The sequence below is a fragment of the Podarcis filfolensis genome (genome assembly GCF_964270895.1).
Source record: "Podarcis filfolensis genome assembly, chromosome: 9".
Taxonomy (NCBI): domain Eukaryota; kingdom Metazoa; phylum Chordata; class Lepidosauria; order Squamata; family Lacertidae; genus Podarcis; species Podarcis filfolensis.
In genome coordinates, this window is record NC_139610.1 from 2,929,604 (window position 1) to 2,945,046 (window position 15,443).

The following is a 15,443-nucleotide window of genomic DNA, read 5'->3' on the forward strand; positions in this document are numbered from 1 at the left end:
CTTTCCCTTCACATGATTTGTCCACCAAAAAAAGCAACTCAACAAGCTGCTTTCCTCGTAAAAAGATTCCTCCTCCCCCCCCATAGGGGCTCTTCATTTACTTGATTCCATTTATGAATTGCTTCCCATAAAGTATCCAAAAGCAATTTCACAGTAAAAACACCATCAACAATAAAGACAATTACACAATTCCGTATATTATGTAAAACCAATTCCATATTTACTTTTTTTAAAAAAAATCCATATATAAAATATAATTAAAACAATTCCATATGTTGAAACAATTATAAATCTAGATGCAGATGAAGGCTGATTTTAGGGTTGTTTGTTTGTTTGTTTGTTTGTTTGTTTGTTCATTCAGGGGACCATTCATGACTCATGAGCCATTCTTTATTAATTATTCTATCCCACCTTTCATTGGGAAGGTGGGAGGAGAGGAAGAGGATGGAAGGGAAGAAAAAATGGAAATGGTTAATGGACAGATATATGGAAATGGGAGAGACAGCCATCTACAAATGACCTGTTCTGAGCTGTGTTAATTGAGGCAAGGATGGTGAGATCCAGGTGTGACGAGGTGCACATCTGAAGGTGCATGTGTCCAGCACTCAGGCATTCAACACACAACTCTGAGAAGATTGAAATCTTTTGCTGAAGTCAGTACCTGCATCCATTACGAATACGCATTTGTCCTTAACCTTATGCTCCAGAGAGGAGTAAGAACAGATTGTAACTCGAAATGAAAGTGACAGAGCATATGGATGATGCTTTCAGACAGCAATGTTATAGTATTAATGGGCAGCAGATTATATAGCATAATACTTTGATGTTGTGAGTAAACAAGATCCCTTCCCCCAAAATCTCAAGAGTGAGCATGACAGTTTGCCACAGTACCCACACGAAAGAGAAAAATAAGAGAGGAAGAGGAATATACAAAGTCAGAGATCAAAGTTCTGTGCCTACTGCAAGACTTAAGGCTTTCCCCTTAAAGTCCTAGAACAGCCAGGCAACAGAAATCTCTCACACATTCCTTTGGTCTGTGTCTAGAGAGGAATAGGGCTGATCTTTGAGGTTGCTGAGGAGCAACGAGGGAGGGGGTCCCCATAGAGCTTATGAGTTAACCAACCATTTAAAATCTAGGGTTTAAGTACTACTTTGAATCAATGTTACCTTATAGAGGAGTGAGGGGTCTTCCTGGAAGAGTGAGTGTTATAGTACCATTATTCCATTGCACCATTGTTTATTTCCTACAAGCTCCTTTCTGTTTACTGTTCTGTTTACCTTGCCCTAGCTGAAAGGACCTGACCATAATGAGAAATGACCTTCAAGGACACATTCAAGATAAGAACTGTACCCGGGTCTAGATAGTTCACTGAGGGTTTATATCAAGTTGTGCCAACTTTACTGATGCCATGATCTACAGAAATAAACCATGGACGAAGTCCAGATTGGGAGGGGTGAGGAGAGAGAGAGAGAGAGAGAGAGAGAGAGAGAGAGAGAGATGGAATGGGAGACAGAAAGTGAGAGTTATGCAATGCTACACTGTCTGCCCACTTTGGGTTCTCTGGCCTTGCCCACTGTTGGCATGCAATACACAACAGATTAACCCAGGGATCATGCAATCTGTTGTAGGAGGTGATGATGGTTATCTTTTTGTTATGGGCATTAGACACACAAAATGCATCTTATTTGCATTGCAAGTTGTAAGAAGATTGGAAAAAATAGAGGGTCTATATCTATTTGTGGGGTGGGCTTCATCCACAACCGCCTGCTATTTCTGAGATAATTCTGAGATCATTAGTTGAAGGACTGACTCTACCTGTATGAATCTGACCTGACTAAGTTGCAGGTCCACTTTTCAGGTCAGTCAGATTGGCAGGCACAAGAGATGCGGGCTGTACAGTGGTGCCTCGCAAGACGAAATTAATTCGTTCTGCGAGTTTTTTCATCTAGCGAATTTTTCGTCTTGCGAAGCACGAAATCCCATAGGAATGCATTGAAATTCAATTAATGCGTTCCTGTGGGCAAAAAAAGTCCAAACAAAGCCAAATTTGGTACAACAAGAGTTTATTAACTGCTCTTTAAAGTCACACATACTGTAAAGAGCAGTTCAAAAACTGAAGGAACAATAAATTAAGTTTCTAAACATGACAGAAAAACATTTAAAAATCAACAAAGTGTACAGTACATTTTCTAAGACTCTGGGGGACCACTCAAAGAAGGTTCCTCTTCCACTCTTTGCTTCTTGCTGAAGAACCTGTCCATGGTCTGCTGCTTCATCCGCCTTTTCAGCACCTCCCTGAAAGGCGACATGACCGTCGTATCAAAAGTGTTCGCAAGGTCATGTACCACGTGCTTGTTAGGGTGGTGCCGCTGTGCAAAAGCCTGCACATCCTTCCACTTCTGGCAAATGTCCCTCAGTTCTTTGGAGGACAGCCGTTCCTCAGTTGCTTCCTCCTCTTCCAGCGAGGCCTGCTCCTGCGCAGCCTCTGCCTGCAGTTCAAGCAGCTCCTGGGTGGTCAGCTCGTGGTCGTGTTCCTCCACCAGCTCGCTGACGTCCTCCTCTGTGACCTCCAGGCCCATGGTCCTCCCCAAGGCAACAATGTCCTGCACCACTGTTGACTCTGGTGCATCAGAGTCACTTGGTGCCACACAGTCCGGCCACAGGCTGCGCCAAGCGCAATTCAAATTTCTCTGGCTGATCCTGTTCCAGGCCGTGGTGATCATCTTCAAGCAGGTGACGATGTCGAAGTGGTCCTTCCAGAATTCCCGCAGGGTGATGGTGGTGCAATCAGTCACCTCGAAGCATCGCCTGAAAAGCTCCTTGGTGTAGAGTTTTTTGAAATTGGCGATGACCTGCTGATCCATCAGCTGGAGCAGTGGCGTGGTGTTAGGCGGCAGGAACATGATGCTGATGAAGCTGAACTCCTCCAACAAGTCCTCCTCAAGGCCTTTAGGATGAGCAGGAGCATTGTCCATCAGAAGCAAAGCCTTCAGCGGCAGGTCGTTGTCCAGCAGGTACTGTTTGACAGCAGGGCCCAAAGCAAGATTGACCCAGTCCACAAACAGCACACGTGTGACCCAAGCCTTACTGTTGGATCGCCACATGACACTCAGCTGCTCCTTGTCGACCTTGTGTTTCTTGAAGGCCCGTGGGTTCTCCGAGTGGTACACCAGCAGGGGCTTGACTTCACGTCACCGCTTGCGTTGGCACAGAAGAGCAGGGTCAGACGGTCCTTCATGGGCTTGTGGCCAGGCAACTTGGCCTCCTCCTGTGTGATGAAAGTCCTTTTGGGCATCCTCTTCCAAAACAGCCCGGTCTCATCGCAGTTGAAGACCTGCTGTGGAACGTAGCCCTCCGTCTTCACAACCTCCAGGAACTCCGCTGCAAAGTCTTCAGCCACAGGAACATCAGAACTGGCAGCCTCTCCATGCCTGACCACGCTGTGGATTCCAGATCTTGTCTTGAACCGGTCAAACCAACCTCTGCTTGCCTTGAAGACTTCTGGCTCGCCTGAGGTTCCTGGCTGTTCCCGGACAAGGTCTGCGTGCAAGGCCTTGGCCTTCTCACAAATGACGGCCAGTCACTGTGTCCCCTGCACGCTGCTTCTCTTCTAACCAGATGAGCAGCAACTTCTCGACCTCCTCCAGAACAGCTGGGCGGTTCTTCATGATCCTGGTGACTCCCTTGGCTGCATCCGTCGCAAGGATCTTCTCCCTCATCTTCAGGATGGTCCCGATGGTCGATGGATTCCTGCCGTACTCCCTGGCGAAGTCTGTCACACGCATTCCACCGTTGTGCTTCCGGATGATCTCCTTCTTCATTTCCAGCGTCACCTTCTCCTTCTTCCTCTCGCCGGCCTCTGCAGCAGCAGTCTTCTTGGGTCCCATGGCAGCACAGCTCCTACCTTCGTAAATTCAGAAAGAAAAAAAAATCAGTGCTTCACATCCAAAAAATTCAAAAGCACCCAGCTACCCACCACACAGAAATTCAAACCCAGAACCAAGTCCTTGAATTCCAAACACCCAACCCAAAATCCAAAACTCCCAAAAAAAGTTTTAAAAGTTTAACTTACGAAATGGCTGCAAATCACCAAAGTCTTCAAAATCCTCAAATGGCTGCAAAAGAAGTTTTGGAAAAGCTTTAAAAATCACCAAAGTCTTCAAAAACCTCAACTGTTCCCCCAGCCACCCACCCACCACACAGAAATTGCAAACCCCTCCCCAACTGTTGCAAACCCCTCCCCAACTGTTCCCCCAGCCGCCCACCACACAGAAATTCAAACCCAGAAATTTTTTTTTTTTAAAAAAAAACATGGCCCAATGGTCACAGAAAATCATAAAAATTCAAAAAAAAAAAAAAACCACACAAGCTCCCAGATTCTTGCAAACCCCTCCTCAACTGTTCCCCCAGCCACCCACCACACAGAAATTCAAACCCAGAAATTTTTTTTTAAAAAAAACCAACATGGCCCAATGGTCACAGAAAATCATAAAAATTCAAAAAAAAAAAATCAAAAAACACAAGCTCCCAGATTCTTGCAAACCCCTCCTCAGCTGTTCCCCCAGCCACCCATCGCACAGAAATTCAAACCCAGAATTTTTTTTTTTAAAAAAAACCAACATGGCACAATGATCACAGAAAATCATAAAAATAAAAAAAAACCACACAAGCTCCCAGATTCTTGCAAACCCCTCCTCAACTGTTCCCTCAGCCACCCACCACACAGAAATTCAAACCCAGAATTTTTTTTTAAAAAAAACAGCAGAGTGGCCCAATGTCCACAAAAAATCATAAAAATGCAGAAAAAAACCACACAAGCTCCCAGATTCTTGCAAACCTCTCCCCAACACCAAGTCCTTGAATTCCAAACACCCCAACCCAAAATCCAAAACCCCCCCAAAAAAGTTTTAAAAGTTTAACTTACCAAATGGCTGCAAAAGAAGTTTTGGAAAAGCTTCAAAAATCAGCAAAGTCCTCAAAAACCTCAAAAAAGGCTACCACACTGCGTGCTATGTGTTGCTCCTCGAAGTCAAGTTGCAACTGCACCTCTTCAAGCAATGCACCCTGGGTATTAACGGTTTTATGAAAAAGGAAACAAACTTGCAAGACGTTTTCGTCTTGCGAAGCAAGTCCACAGGGAAATTCGTCTTGCGAAGCAACTCAAAAAACGGAAAACTCTTTCGTCTAGTGAGTTTTTCGTCTTACGAGGCATTCGTCTTGCGGGGCACCACTGTGCAGTGATGGCCCCCTCCCTCCCTCCCTCCCTCCCTCCCTCCCAAGGGACATATGCATAGTCCCATCAACACAGGCTTTTGAATGGACTCTGCAAACCAACATATTTTGGTTCACTTTTAGTTGAGAAGTCTCACCTAGTTAAGGAAATACAGTGTTGTTGGTTCAAAATGGTTTTAAATTGTTCTAATATGCAGTTATGTGTTGTTAGCTTATGCATTGTTTTAGTCTATGGTTTTAAATTATCATTAATTATTGGATGTGATATTGTATTTTAAGTTCATATAAGCTGCCTTGCATGGGTTTTTGTCTAAAAAGGTGATTTAGAAATATTTTAAAGAAATAAAGGAAAATTTAATAGGCAGTAACAAACAACAATAGAATTGTTACATAGTTGTTAAGAAAATGGCTACAATTGTGCTTGGTTTCTATTCCTTATATTTGTTTGGTATGTAATATGTGATAGCAACAGGAGTGTCATTTTGTTAGACTTTTTAAGAGGGAATGAAACATGTTCAGTTAGTAGAATTCTTTTAAACAAAGACCAAAAAAATGAAGGACATGCAAACTGTAGACCTGTCTGAGTTCCACAAAAACTTGAGTTGGTCAGTGGATCCTAATTATTCCAAAAGCCAGCTAGCAGCTGTCTGACCATTGGATATGGTGATTTGCATGGTTAACAATTGGATGTCTATCTGGTATCTGAATGGCCTGCAAAAACTGTTTGTCGGGAGACTATTCATAATGGCACAGTCAAAAGTCTTCTGAAAGGCATATGCGTTTCCATTTCTGTTCTTCGCCCTTCCAAAATTGGCAATTTATTACATCAAAAATAGCAGTCAGCCCAGAAAAGGACAAAATTGACACAGTTCCCTTTTGATCTTTTAGTTCTGAATAGGCATTCACCAATGAACTTCCCAATGAATATTCATTGAATGCAAAAGAAGTCGCTCAGCATTTTTAAAGTATACTTTAAATATTTTCTGTAATGGCAGGAAGTGGCATTATTGAAACAGTATCAAGGTAGTTTAAAAGCATATCAGAAAAACACAGTAAACTCTTACTTTTCAAAGCAAACTCTTCCTACATTTGCTTTCATATGTAAGTTTACAAGGGGACCATGTTTTCTCAAATTTCTAGCTTTGAATAGATTTGTTAGCTGATTCTGAAGATTTATTAGGCATCCTTCCTTCACTGCTGTCATGTTGAGCTTTGGGTGGAAAACAAACAAAAGCCAGCAGATCACAACTGTGTTGCACAGTTGATATTTTCAATATCTCAATACCCCCCACCCTGTGGTATTGCATTAATAAAACAGAAAATGGCATTCTTTTTGCATCAGATCGAATCCAGAATACTCCCTTGCAATTACTCTTCAGTTACTTCCTACTTATTTCAGAGCTTTCTAGTGAAGTGTAAATAGCATAAGTTTGTGAAAGCATATTGGTAAAGATAAAAGAGATGATAAATGTAATTACTCATATTAAGTTGGACTTAGAGCTGTTACTGTTTATGACTCTGTTATTCAAGAAATGTAGCTTACCATGAATTGATCATATATACATGTTGAAAAAAACAAGAACTTGCTATGCTAAAATATGGAGAACAGTATCAACTCCTACTGTGGATGACTGAAAGAATGAAATAGATACTGACATGCCAAATTTGACCCGTTATACAAGGCTAAAGACAGAGTCAGAAGAGAGCTTTGTTAGTTTGAAATGCCTTCACTGACGATGGGCAGAAAAGGTTGCATCTTTCTACAGATTAACTATTGTAAATTTGCACACATAAAACACAAATATGACCATGCACACTATATCTGTAATAAGATTGGTTTTAATGACTTAGGACTTATAGGGCTCTGTATGGGTGAGCCACGTGTCATTTCCAGCATTTTACCATAGCGAGGCCTGAAAGTTCTATTCATCATAATCAAGAAAATGTATCCTATTTGTTTGGAAATGAGGCTTGGTGAAGCCCCCTTATGAGGGGTACCATGTGACCAGTGTTAGAAATCTCCCCAGGTGCATTTTGCAACTGGAGCAGGTCCAATCAACCACGTGGGGATCTCTGGGTTTCAGGCTGGCAACTGACATCTCCACCTGGCTGGCCCATCCAGCTTTCTTAAGCAGGTAAGCAGAAGAGCTTATTGAATGCATTTATAGTCCACCTTTTTCTCCAAGGAGTACATGGTTTACTCCCCTCCTCAATGAGTCTGTGCCTGGCTTCATGGCTGAGTGGGGATTTGAACCCTGATCTCCCAGGTCCTAGTCCAACACTCTAACCACTACACCACACTGGCTTCCTAGAGGACTTCTGCTATGGGGCAGCTATGCAGATTAAGTAGGTAAACAAATACAGGGAAAGCAAAATGTCATTTAGAGAAGGAGCTGAAATATTTTCCCAGAAGCCTGAATTTGTTTTCTTTTAGATTGTTTCATTTGATGTTTTAATGTGCTGTAAACCACTGTGAGATTTTTTCTTTAAAATATAAAGCAGTATAGAAATGAAATTAATAATAATAGTAATGATAAATATAAATTTCACTGTAAGAAAATGGCCCATACAGTCCGTTGTGACGACCATAACTTAGGTTTAAGGTGCCATTTGGCAACTACTGGTAGCTTATATATCTGAGTTTCTATTTTCTTGATTATGATGAATAGAACTTTCAGGCCTCTGCATGTGACCTCAATTTCAGAACATGCAGATTATTATTATTTACTGAATTTGTATACTGGCCTTCACCCCAAGATCCCAGGGTGGTTTACAACAGATGAAGAAGGACTGTTGTGGCATGTGAAAAAAATGAATGCAATGAAGTACAGGTCTCCTGTGTTAGCTAGCAATGTATGTTGCATCTTCCCACTGGAAGAGTCTTCCTTTAGTTCACTGGTGGAAAACCAGGTGCAAGTTCCTAAAATGATGAGATTTCACAACTCCCATTTTAAACCCATCTTGTCGCTATAGGCAAATATTGGAGCTCTGGGCGTTTGAAAAAGGGTTGGTCACAAATGCTGCCCTGGAAGGGAAATTGTAACATTCCCCTCAGGGATGTTGGGAATTATAGTGCCAGTCTCTGTCCCAACTAGAATAAAGATAGTGGTTCCTTTTTATGGGGGTGGGATGGGATGAAATTGGTTTGAGCTTTCATTGCTGGGCGGGGGGGGGGGTGGAGTTGAGCTCCTTTCAGACTAAGCACAGGGATGCTCATGCAGCTCAGTCTGAAGCTTCCCAGATGAAACAGGCTTCTGGTGAGCTAGATTGCCACACAGGAATGTGCAGGCGGCAGCAGTATATCTATCTGTAGATCAGGGAAGTGGTGTTTGTGTGTGATGTGTTGCTATGTGTGTCTGCATATGAAGTGTTCCTGTCCATGTAATGTGTTACTGTATGTATAAGAATTTAATGATTGTTTCCTTGTTTTCTTCCTTTCCTTTTTTGTTTCCTTGTTGAAAGAAAGAAAGAAAAGAGAGAGAGAGAGAGAGAGAGAGAGAGAGAGAGAGAGAGAACATTCCTTACATCTTTCCGTTGGAACAGCTTTGGCATTTTAGTGTGTTATTTCACCAAAATGCTTAGGCGGGAAATGATGTTTGTCTTACAATGAGATGCATTTTAAACAAGCATTCCTGTACATACATATTAATTTGGTACCTTAAATTTCTTAACCAGCTAGAAAGCTGGCAATTTACCTTAAAGCACCCAGTTTTGATTTTTCACAGGTTGAATACTCTTTGGTGGTCTAAAAGACCCTGAAGCATGTAAACATTACAATGTTATTTTTACAGTAATAGCAGATCATGGATCAAGCCAGTAACAATTTCATAATCTCTCTCTAATCCTTTTTCAACTACACTTTTTGTTTGGTTAAGGCCTATCTGGCAGGGTTATGAGGTAAAAGTCCATATGTATTCATTTATAGGCAGGGTCAGCAACAATATCCAGAACATTTAGTTAATCAGACTTTTAAAGAAACTGGAGTATTATTGCACACAAAATGTCACTTATTTATGACTACTATGGATAGATCATACTATCAATAACCGAGATTTAGAAAAACTTTAGATCTGCTTTACACCAGTCCATAATTAGTACCTTGAACAGAGACTCCAGAAGGTGAAGAATTAAAGTACAATCTTTGAACAAGTTAAATACTACAATACACATCCTCCTGCCATGCCGACATGCTAGCAATTTGATAAGAAGCAATGTAAGAAGCTGTGGGCTCTGCATTATATTGAAATTTGTCATTTCAAAAGGTTAAGAAAAGTATCAATTTTTCCAGTGAATTCCAGTAAAGCTTCTTTATAAATAAGTCTGTTTTTATATGAAAGCAATATTCCATTTTTTTCTCCCTTTTAGTAACTGTATATATTTTTCCTGTAAATTTAAATTAATTCTAAGTCGTAATAGTATATTTTAAGCAGCATAAAACATTTTAGGGTCATGTAGAATTATATATCCTGTCATTTTATTAATTATTCCTCGTATTTCTTTCTAGTATGAATGTATGACCAGCAGACATTCAGAAAGAATTCAGGATGTGGTGCTCAGCATTTGCAACATCTCTGTGGTACCCTACTCCTTCAAGCCCTGGACAGCACTACAAAGCTCCTGTTAAGGACTCCGGCCAGGTAGAAATGGAGGGAAACTGTGGAGGAATGACACTGTACAAGTGGGCATGTTGCACAAACAGCCTCACCATAGGTACAAAGAATGCCCTGCTGACCCTTGCCATCTCAGAAAACCTACAGCAGGAATGGGGAACCTGTAGCCTTCCAGAAGTTGCTATATTACAGCTCCGCTCACCCTAGACCATTGGCCATGCTGGCTGAGGTTGATGAAGATCATCAATTGTTACACACACTTCAGTTTCAGGAATGCTAGAGCATCATCCTCTAGAAGGAAAATGACAAGAGACAGTGGTGTCTTTGTGATTTGTGTTTTCATTTACATACATATATACGCACACACATATATATACACACACACACACATATATACACACACACACAGTGGTACCTCAGGTTACATACGCTTCAGGTTACAGACTCCGCTAACCCACAAATAGTACTTCAGGTTAAGAACTTTGCTTCAGGATGAGAACAGAAATCGTGCTCTGGCAGCGCGGCTGCAGCAGGAAGCCCCATTAGCTAAAGTGGTGCTTCAGGTTAAGAACAGTTTCAGGTTAAGAATGGAGCTCCAGAACGAATTAAGTACTTAACCCGAGGTACCACTGTGTGTGTATGTGTGTGTGTGTATATATATATATATATATATATATATATATATATATATAGGCTGAGCATAAGATGGAAGGGCTCACTGCATTAATTCTCCAACAGATACAATTCCTCTGTTTCCAGAGGAAACAGGTTTCCAGGGGAGATGTCCTAGATAGCACTGGATTCTCATAGACAGCAAACCTAGGCCTCTAGTTTCCAGCTCCAGGTACCAGTTCTTCTTCCAGAATCAGACATCTCTTTAAAGGAGGGTCATTGATCACACTGTCAGAATCCTAAAGGTAATATCCCACTTCTGCTTATTCCAGTAATCCTCTCCTGACCAAACTTTAGTCTCACAACTAAAAATCACAGGGCTCAGATGACATCAAGGCTAAACCCCCACAGGAACAACAGTATTATGATGAAAACAAGTAAAGAACCTCTTTACTAGCAGGAAGCAAGGGTGGTCATGATGCCATGACGATAAATGATATCTAAAACTAGAAAGGATCTTCAGTGCTATGCAAACCAATCTCTTTCCATCACCTCTGTCAAGATAATTCTATGCAGTCCTTGCAGAAAGACTAAATATCATTATAATCAATTGTCATGAGTTATGCGAAGGTGCCATCTTAAATTCTGAAGAACTAGAGATGTGGCAAGAGTCTTGACAATAATTGTAGTGGATAAGGAGAAGGTTTTTGATCATATAGAATGGATAACGGAGACAAAATCATGATTCATTCATTCAGACACACACACTGTATCTCTCCTGCACGCATGTAGGAAATATGAACGTTTTGGGTAAGTTATGGCCTCTGTAGCTATCCATTGACTTGTGCATTAACTTATATCCAACAATGGCTTTGTACTTAGTTGAAAGTGCAAGGTTAGGCATCCTGTTTTTGCCAATTCCCACCACCGCCACCAACTGTAGTCCCTACAGCAAATCACATATCGTTCCAGAGAGTCCCTTGAGTCCCAGTAATTTGGAGAACACAAGAGACTGCAGTGGGTAAAGAGAACTGGCAAAAACTATCTGTCCCACCTTGCACAACCCAGAAGTGCTTTCCACCAGCACAAAACCACCAACTGGATGCAACCCACCAGAACGACCCAATGGAAAGTTCTCCTGTGTAAGAATTATTGAAATGAATGGAAGTTGTGCAAGAGCACTATTGAAATCCTGTAAGTAACTATTCCTGGCATCTAAGTGCAAGTTAGACTTTATGTAAGAGATGTGGGGATTTTATGGGAAAGTAACTGTAAAAGGCTGCCTGTTAAAACAAGAGGAACAGTGTGTGTGTGCGCATGCACATGCACACACTTAACCATATCTCCTCTTGTTACTCAAAAAACCCAAGCTGATTTTTCTACTACAGTGCAAATTTAAGGGGTCACACATCTGTCTCCCATGGTCAAGAAAGCAGCTGGAGTGGGGCCGAGGAGGAAAACAGCAAAGAGAGAAAGGAAGCAATCAGAAGCAGACTAGCAGTGCAGCTCCTCCCCAATAGCTGCTTTTCTGCTTCTGATTGCAGCTTCCAATGCCACCTTCAAAAGAATAAATAATAATAACTCTTGAAGGCGTTCAGTGTGTTTCTTCTGTAATGTCTAGTTTGACTCTTAAGCAGTCAGTTATCCTGGTAGACTTCCTGGTGTCCAGCAAGCGTTGTTTCCGTTTTTGTTGGTTTAAATAATTTCAACTCAATCATATTTAGCCCCATTTGTCTTGAAAGGTGTAACTGGATTGTGGTGAAAAAAGTAAGTGTGACGGCAGTTCCAAGATTTCTGTTCATTTCTCCAAACTGGAAGTGCACCCACAATCTCATCAATGCTTTGTGTGTTAATGGCAAAGAGGTGTGGATCTCCAAGGTCACTTATGAGAAGTGCTAAGCATTAAGGATTCTTCATAATAATGCCATCATTTCTTCAGCTGCAATGTATAGATTTATAAAGATAAAATGGTAATATTTCACATCAGCTCAGTTATGCCAGCATCAGTTTTAAAACCCCAGATAATAAACTGCTGCACCTTCCGTAAGCTTCCCATATTAAAAAAGCTTTGATCTTGAAGATTAAAGGCACTGTGGCATTTTATAAACACGGCACCTAAATATGGGGCATGATCCAAAGTTAAGCAATTGAAAATCCCTTTGATTTCACTGAGAGAATTAAGCAGATGTTTAAATCCATCTAATTTAAGTAATTATAAAAAGGGCTGGATGCCAAAGGAAATAGCAATTTTGGCACATTGTCCAAAACAGATTATATTTAGATTATGAGGCCAAACATAGTTACTTGGAAGTAAGATTAAAATCATTTAAATCAATAGGGCTTACTTCCAAAAATATGTGCCAGGCTTTTCTCAAGTTGCCATAAATCTGATGGATGGATTTCACTTGTAATATGCCATTAAGGTGTTTGGGTTTTTTATTTTACAAAATACCCACAATCTATTGTTGAAAATATCTACTTTTGGTACAGAGCAATGCAATTTTATCCATTATTTATTAATTTTGGAATGCAGTAATATTAAATTAATAAAGCAGTTCTTCTTTCAAAGGGGGGATAATGCTTTAAGTCACAGTATTCAAAGACTATTCATTTGAGAATGTAACTTCAAATACACGCACACACTTTAAATATTAAGTTCCCCCCAAAGCAGCATATAAACTTTCTAGTGAGAATGGACTAGTACCATTGTTAGTTGGGCTGCAGATGGATCTGAAAGAGAGAGGAGCTACAGCACGTTCAGTGGAAGAGGACTTGCTTCGCAATTTCTGCTTCTTTAGTAACAAGGCTTTCCAGTAGCCAGACTGAGAGAGACCTGTCCATGAGACCTGGGAGAGCCACTGGCGACAGTGAGAGCAACACTGCTAGACTAGGACTCATCTATGAACTTGAAATGACTGGGAGCCGTGCTACCAATGGCCACCAATGGCGCTGCACAATAAGACTCTGCTTGCCACCATTTGATATCTGCTGGGATTAAGTTTTTAAAAGTAGCCTTTGATGCAATGACACTTTTTTCGTACTTGGCCATTTTTAATTGACTTGCCGCAGCACTGGATAATTGACAGCTTGAAATAGAATTGGATTTTTGACATCGCTTGGGAGCATTCCTTTTTTTTTTTTAAATAATTTTTATTAACTGGCCAATCACATCAAATTAAATCACATCACATAAATTCCAAATTACAAAGCCAAATTTTTAAATTTTGTTGGGGGAACCCATACTTCAAGATCCAAAGGGGGATTCAAATCATCTTCTTATTACTGCATTAGTGTCCAAATCAGTCCCAATCAGTCCAGACAAAGTTCCTAATTCTATCCAGTCTTATCTTGGTGTTTCCACATCATATCTTGTTCATATAATTTCTCTTTTTCTTTTACGATCTCTTCTGTTAGTCTCCTTAAGCCGATAAGCAAATATAATAATCCTGTATGAATTTCCCGTTCTTCCAATCTAAGTCCAGATGGTTTCCATATATCTCCTTCGTAGATAACATCACTCTTTCCATCATAAATCAGGCATTTTTCGCTCTTAAATCCCACGGAGGAGTTAATCCATGATATGTAAACAGCACTATTTCTCTCTTTCTCCTCCCAGACCCAAGAGCTCCAACAATGCCTCCCAAGATGGCGACGGCATTTTTAACTGCGTCATTCCAAAACTCTTAACTTTCCAGCTTCGTCTTGAAACATTGCTTTGGTTCGAAAGTTTATCTCCACACAGCCTTAAATCACAGCTTAAGTCCTTAAAGTTCTGACTTACTAGGGGAGGGGATTCTTGTTAAATCACGTAAAAAGGAATGGAAGGTTTTTCCCCCCTCCCCCCTCAGTCATTTGCAATACCGTATCTTGTCGTATCTTCTCATATTTTATTCTTGCCTTGTTATCAAAGATCTCTTCTGTCAGCAGTCTTTACTCCCCCTTTTTCCTTGAAGTATGTGCAATTTATCTCGTCCAAATTGTTTCTTTTGAAGATTCTTGCAAACTAGAGGCGCGGATCAGAGACGGCATCAAGGAGTGCCGGAATCCCACAGGAGGGCTTTGTGCCTAGTGCCCCCACCCCCACAAATTCGGGGGTGGTATAGGGCACAGCAGGCAAGGGCCGTCCCCCCCATAATCCTGGGGGGGTTAAGGAGGCTAATTACCCCCATCATAGCCTCCAAATTACCTCGTGTGGGTCGGAGAGATGTTATTGTCAGCCATCTTCCGATGCGCCACCTAGTGCCCCCCCCCCCCCGCTTGGGAGCATTCCTGAGGAGCAGAGTACATCTAAATAATATTTGATGGCAAAATGTGATATTTGACTTCTGGCATCCAATATTCAGAATCTGATGTGATATTTTTTTCATAAGCGGTCTGAATCTGTGGTCTGAAAAATAGAGTGGGATAAGCTGGCTGAAGCCAAGAGATCTGGATCAAGTCCAGACTTGGACAACTTTGTCCACTATTCTGAGTTCTGTTGAAGGAAGACAAGCTACAAATATAATGAAGAAAAATATTTTTACAAAATTGTGTGCTTTTTAATGAATGCTACTTGATCCACTGTTTGAGCAGTCAACGACTGGTACTCGTTATCTGATAAAAAAAAACCCCACATCTATTATCTGCACCTGGGAGTGCCTATCTTCTAAAAAGAGGTGTGTCAGGGCTCAGCCTACCTGGAAATTATACTTTGTGAACTGGGTACCCTATCCCCTAATCCCAGACCTATAAGGACTGACAGCAGCGTCAAAATGACATTCTCTATATCCATAGATAAATTCTTCGTTATTAACAGTACAGTGCTCCTGAAGAGATTTTTAAAGTTGAGTCTTTTTGATCCCTCATAGCTGGTATTCTTCTATGTTTGATACTTACATTTAAAATCAAAACTGGTTTAAAACCAAAATTATTTAATATTATTACAATTATCTAATGGATGTTTAAATGTTGGTTGTCTGTGTATCAGTCAAGCATACTTGCACCTCACC

General features: G+C 41.0%; 1 protein-coding gene and 1 long non-coding RNA gene across 2 annotated transcripts in view; one reads left to right on the top strand and one right to left on the bottom strand.

Annotated features, from left to right (window-relative positions):
* The window catches only part of LOC310770353, a 571,729-nt gene that overhangs the window by 219,153 nt on the left and 337,133 nt on the right, over positions 1 to 15,443 (top strand). The gene's annotated exons all lie outside the window — the stretch shown is intronic.
* Positions 2,398 to 4,914, bottom strand: LOC310770291 (putative CENPB DNA-binding domain-containing protein 1). The gene is made up of 4 exons (XM_083630888.1): positions 4,667 to 4,914; positions 3,983 to 4,525; positions 3,408 to 3,938; positions 2,398 to 2,484 (listed from the first exon to the last, which is right to left on the bottom strand). The coding sequence occupies exon 3, from the start codon at positions 3,886 to 3,888 to the stop codon at positions 3,565 to 3,567; it is 324 nt and encodes a 107-aa protein (XP_083487014.1). The 5' UTR covers positions 3,889 to 3,938; positions 3,983 to 4,525; positions 4,667 to 4,914; the 3' UTR covers positions 2,398 to 2,484; positions 3,408 to 3,564.

Coding starts and splice junctions, on each gene's coding strand:
- LOC310770291 (XM_083630888.1), bottom strand. CDS start 3,888: ATGGGACCCAAGAAGACTGCTGCTGCAGAGGCCGGCGAGAGGAAGAAG.